Below are 6,271 nucleotides of genomic sequence, written 5' to 3' on the forward strand. Positions count from 1 at the left end.
GATTTGTCACAATAGACCGTTATCGGTCAAAGAGATACCGGGCAACATTGGTCCCAAGGGCCTATAATTTTTTTTATTGAAATACAATAAAAATAGTAATGATAGCTGGAAAGTTTGTGATACAAAGTGACGGGATGAACAAATTTTGCGCCTGGTGGTAAACGACGCCTCTGTCCATAGCAGTTGCAGTGCCATTCAGAGCTATAAATCGCAAAGACCTGAGGGGCACCGCCACTGCGCCCGTCACTATGAGACATAAGTTGACAAGTCCCACATGCCAGTAATTTCACCAGCACCCTTATCCTTCAAAACAGAAGTGCAGTAATGTTCACATTACCGCTTGGCGGCAAAAATAGGTAAGGTAGCAGTACTTCCCTGAACGAGCTCTTTCACAAGAGCTCGACTGTTACTAAAATTGAGTGGCCCCTTTTAAACAAATTAACGCAATGCGAACTTACAGCCATCAAGTCCTGCATCTGGGGGTTAGAAGTGATGAGGGTGCGCATGTTCTCCGGGTCATTCATCATCTGCTGCACCAGCGGGTTGTCCAGAACCTGACGCAGCATGTCCGGGTTCGTCAGCAGCTCTTGTTGCATGCGGGCCTGGTGAAATGGTATAATAATAATAAGTATTGTAAGTTATTAATTAAATTAATATAATAATACAACAACGCAGACTATTAAAGCTGTAGACAAATGTAAAGAAAAAATTTCCAAATTTCATACCCTGTTGTTTGAGTTGTTCCTAAATTTCAGCTAACTTTAATTAGTGGCAACATTTTTCACAGTGTGTAAAATATGCAGGTAGTTATACGATAACCACACTAATTACCAGGCCTCAAACTAGGGAATTCCCTGTGTAACAGAGTAACGGAATTCACTCTGGCGCACTACCCGGAACACCCCGACCAACACCTCGATTCGGAACTCTTCGGTATTTTAACCGAATCGTTCGATTGGATATCGTTATCGAGGGTCTTAACTATTTTCCGAGCAAGAGGTCGATTCAGAACCTTACGATAACTCAGTTGTCGATCGATTTCTTTTCACGTTTGTCATCGAACGTCATACTGTCCTATTTGAAACCGAACCGAAATGACATCACACCCGCACGATTTCTCGAACTTCTCGACCGGCAAAGGCTACAAATATTTTTCCGAACACAGTTATCGAATGAAAGTTACCGAACGTCCTATTGTTTACAAAGCAAGAATGTAACGTAGAAATCTCTTATCATTTTAAATAAAGTGTTATATATATATACATTTTGTTCAATTTTATTAATTAATTTTAGCCCAGTTGCCGTGCCACTCAGAGGTTAAATCGCAAAGATCTGAGGGACACTGCTACTGCGCCTACGGTCCTGAAACATAAGTTGACAAGTCCCATGTGCCTGTAATTTCACCAGCACCCTTACTCTCAAAATTGAAACACAGTAATGCTCACGTTACTGTTTAGAGGCAGAAATAGGTAAGGTGGCAGTAACTCTTTCACAAGGAGCTCTGTTACTAATACTATTAATCCATGATAGGAAATGCTACATTCTAGAGATGTGAGGATCTCGCCGATTGCACCCTAGTATAATACAGAGTCTATATGGGAAACACTTTCGAAAGTGTGAACAGGATCTTTACAATTTAGCTACACCATTCCTCCTCACAGTTTTACCGGAAGTGCATCAAATGCCTTACTCAATGCATCTAAGTTTAATAATATGTATGGAAAACATCAATTAAAATGTACAATTCCATCCTCGATTAATAAGCTCCCAATTGAGTTAAAGAATAAGATTAATGATAAAAATATCAAATTTGTACCCAAAAGTTATCTTCTAGGTTACCTTACATAACAGAACATAGAAAGAACTTAAAATAGTAACATAATTTTTATTGTATTTTTATGGACACACTTTTAGAAATACACCCACATATACATATATATCATTATATAAATACTTATAATTAAAATAAATTCTCTCCTAACAGTAACAAAAGAAAAATGTTACCATCCTGTATCAAAGTTGTTTCTGTATTTATTATTGGTTTATACCGCCTTTTGTGTCGAATATTCCATGAACGGGGCCAGTGCGCAGTGAGTTCACAGCGTTCAGCAGCTGACAATGCGTAGCAATATAATGTTATTCAGGCTAGTGGCAGAGTATAAAGAATAAGAGAACGGATAGTGTCCGCCCCTCACTAGTGTTAGATACCGCACCACGCCCCGCACATTGCCGGTTACATTGACCGAACGACAACAAGGCTGCCGGCGAGCCGTTTTCGCGCGCAGACGGCTTTGACATCACATTTTATCATTTATTCATTACGAAACTTGTAGGTTATTATAAAACATCATTTTACGTTACTATTTATAGTGGTCGTGAATTGTGCTGTGTACGGCTGTTTATCATTAGTTACCGAAAGATGAAACGAAGTAAAAAAACTTATGTCTGGGACTCATTCAGTTATTGTTTTCTTCATTTATTTACTGAAGAGTTATACAATAAATGTATGTATAAAAATACAGATTTATTATATCAATATAATGAGACGCCGTGACTTCGTGAGCTAGTAGACAAGGGTTCGCGAATTTCCTATTCTTATTCCTGATAAATATTATGTAGGTAGTGAATATATCTAATTATTAACTAAACTTGGACACGCAATTTCAAATACCTTGGTTACCTTACTTAAAAGTACATGTCCGAAATATAACATTTTAAGTGCTTTTAATATATTTTTGAAATAAATCTTCAATATTACTCTAGTTAGTGAATTAATGAAAAATATAATAATATATTGACATAAATACCTAATAGACATGTTTAATTATTAGGATTCTATGGATAGAATCATAGATAACAGATTCGTGTTAGAATTTTCGCTATATTGCCGCTTTGACCACGTAACGTAATAGTCCGAGAAAGTGATGGGTAACCCTGCCACTTCACGCACACATTTGCGCGTGTGCAGCTAGCGCCTTGCTTTGTAGTAGTAAGTAAATAATTTTCGACCGTTGTTTGGAGTGTCCGGGATGTGCTAGTGGTGCTGGTTTGCACCTAACCATTCATGTATGTGTATGTGTCTGTATTTTCTAAAATACTTTTGGCGTGCTTTGTCTGTGATATGTGCTACGGACATATTATTATATTAACTACAATAATATTCAATATATTTTAAATTTTCTATATGTTGTAGATAAAGTCGTAATCTACAATGTGCGAAAAATTGTTTTTGTTTCGTCAATTGTAAATTGAAATGTGTAATAATAATATAAAATAAATAAATAAAAAAGTTGACTAGAAAGTCCGAAATACATGGAGTACTCCTTCATTCGTATACCACGATTTAGCATGAAGCAATGTGCTTCCTCTTTCCTAATGTGTTTTGCAAGCAAAGGTTTGGAATACACTGCCAGCAATTGCATCCCAAAAAGTTTTTGGTAAAAGCTATATCCAGCCCACTATTCAAGGTTATATTCAATTTGCATTTTTTAATATCAAGTGACATTTGTCAGAGCATGTACCACACCTATTTCACATTAAAAAGATTCCTCCCTGCATGCCATGGTTGTATGTTTGTAAAAAATGCATTAGAACAATTACCTGCAAGTCCATGAATGTACTCTGGCCCAAACCCAGGCTTTCAAGACCTGCCAGACCTCCCAGCGAGTTCATGCCAAATGGAGTAGCACTTATGTCAGCTGTAATTAACATAAATTCAAATAAAGTTATATTCAATTGACAAGCAATTTTTTCTAATCTTGATTATCTACAATTCATTGACCAGATTAGGAGCATGTGAGTTACAAGATGGAGGGTGTTTCAGACCTTTGTTAAGGCATATTGTGTATGCCAACAATATATGCCAGGCAGTCACATCAATTACCTGATCTGAAACTAAGGCAATCCCTGTAATGCAAGTACCAGAGTACCAATTTAACCCCAGAAATTAGCACATAAACCAGAACCAGTTTAAAAAAGTTTGTTACTTGGTGGCAGTGGCCATTGAGGCTGGTATTTCCATACATAAGGGCCAATTTGTTTTTAATGCACACACTTTATACTTTGACTTGGACAATGTGGTTTCAAAAATGTATAATAATTGTTATTATGGCACATTGTAGTGAATTATTTTGGCAATAAATCTTTATGTATGATAAATCTGTTCTCTTTGCAAGCAGTAAAACAACACATCATGAGGAAACCTGCATGTTAACCTTTTAGTGTGGCCTATGAAGTCTGTATAGGGACGAGTTGAAGCTTAACTCCTGCTCTTATCCTGGTTAGTGAAAATCTGGGATTGTGTAATAATCGTAGGATCTTTATGGGTGGATGTCATGTCACATTCATTACAAAATTTTGTTTTATGTTTTTTACTCAAGAATATTTGCATCAATGAACAAATACAGCATTTTTCACACGTATAATGTACTAATTACATATCAGAAAATTAATATTTAATAAAACTGCCAGTGTCATTGTCATTTTAATGAATGGCTGTATTGCAACACAAAACAAAACCTTGTTTTTTACTAAAAATAAGGTTACACCTTTTAGATCAACTATAATTGAAGTTGATGAATCATCAATTAATTAAGAAAATATTTATTAATGAAGTGACACTTAAAGAAGCAAATGCAAATTATAACCTATGTACTGCGACAGTGAACGAGGATTGTAAGGTACAGTAAACAGTACGGTACCTGGTGGACGGCGGGGGCCTCCTTCAGGTTCGGGCCGCGGCGGTGTCTTGATCACGAGATGCACCGTCAGCCCATCTTTGATGTTGTGCTGCTTCAGGGTGTCAGCGTCATTCATGATCTTCCCAGCGAAAATAAGGCATAACTGCTCTGGTTCCGCGTTAAACTTCGGAGACAGCACCTCCTTCAACTACAATCACCAAAAACAACGTTCAGTCTTGCCGAATGATTAAACAAATGTCGTCACTGATTGCGTATGCAATATCTGTGTTATTACGCCATGAACGAGGTTTCTGCTCTCGCACAACTTACTTTTTTGATATCGGCATCCTCCTCGATCTCCACTTGCTGTTTTTCTTTTGGAGTTTTCACTGTAATCGTAATTTTTTTGGGTTCTTCTTGGCCCTCTGCCATTTTGGCAAACCTAGATGACTCTGTACTTTGGCGGAAAAGCAAAAATATGTACAAGTACTATAGAATTTGACGGAATTTGACGATCCTGTTGACGGGTCGGTTTTTTTTCTATCATCTAGTGTTATATAGTAGCATTTCAAATAAGCGAGCATCTACCAGCTGCTATCTCACTCTATATTACGGGAATGTCATATGATATCTCTTTTGTACATTGCAATTTTGCTACTATAATAAAAGGATTTTGTCTATGGTTAGAAATAGTGTCCTCTCCATACTAGTACGGTACTAGTTACAGAGAAAATACTAGCAGTTGATACGTGTTACCCTTTTCAGTCTATTTGCGTGTATCCGAACGTATGGAAGCCTTGAAGGCATCCTTTTCCGGATTTTCCGGAAGTATTTCTCTGAGAGCGGAAGTGGTTAATTGTGTCAGTTATTATGACGTGCCGGCTGACATGAAACAAAAACAAAAAACAGTTTCCAATAATGTCTCTCGCAAAATTTTAATGAATTTACCCCAAAACATAGTTTGGTATGTATGCATATTAGCGTTTGTTCAGCTTAATGGGTTCGTGTTTAATTTGTAGTACAATTATTTATTCTATCGCAGAGCAATTTGATTTGTGTTTTAGGTCTCCACTAAAAGGTGACATTTTTCTATAAGCACTGAGCCTTATTTTGTTTACACGCTAGATAATGTCTGCCGCGTACGTTTAGAGTACACGAACAAAATAATAAACTCTCTTTGCAACAAATGGAGGTACGTACTAAATAAGTTTCGTAAAAATTCGTAAGGTAGTTTTCTAATGTAGGACTCATTGTAATGATGGTAGTACAATCATTACAATGAATTTGTAGAGACGTATGTCCCTTCAAGAGTTAATAGGTCAGAATTTTATAGTACGTCTAATATTCGCAAAGGTATCTAAGACCTGGTGTATGTACCCATGCAAGCCGCAAAGGATTAATCTGTATGGTATGATCACAAATAGAGAATATAATTATAATGAAGTTCTTTCTCATCACTTAATATGCTACTGAACAAAACGCAATTCAAGGCTTGCATTAAAGAAAGTTATACTTTTGTTAGTCACCATTCATGAATAGTAAACGATTGTGGACTGAAATTATTACTGTTGTGTTTTGAAATACAAATTCCA

General features: G+C 36.7%; 1 protein-coding gene across 1 annotated transcript; it reads right to left on the bottom strand.

The window, feature by feature from the left end:
- Positions 1-458: 458 nt before the first annotated feature.
- On the bottom strand, positions 459-5,139 carry LOC113236235 (ubiquilin-1-like; the record flags this gene model as incomplete). The annotated part of the gene is made up of 4 exons (XM_026472243.1): positions 5,010-5,139; positions 4,701-4,887; positions 3,601-3,698; positions 459-602 (listed from the first exon to the last, which is right to left on the bottom strand). Coding segments are annotated over exons 1-4 (531 nt in total), but the record flags the coding sequence as incomplete, so codon positions are not given.
- Positions 5,140-6,271: the final 1,132 nt, after the last annotated feature.

The sequence above is a fragment of the Hyposmocoma kahamanoa genome, unplaced genomic scaffold (assembly GCF_003589595.1).
Source record: "Hyposmocoma kahamanoa isolate Upper Pololo Valley unplaced genomic scaffold, ASM358959v1 90269, whole genome shotgun sequence".
Lineage (NCBI taxonomy): Eukaryota > Metazoa > Arthropoda > Insecta > Lepidoptera > Cosmopterigidae > Hyposmocoma > Hyposmocoma kahamanoa.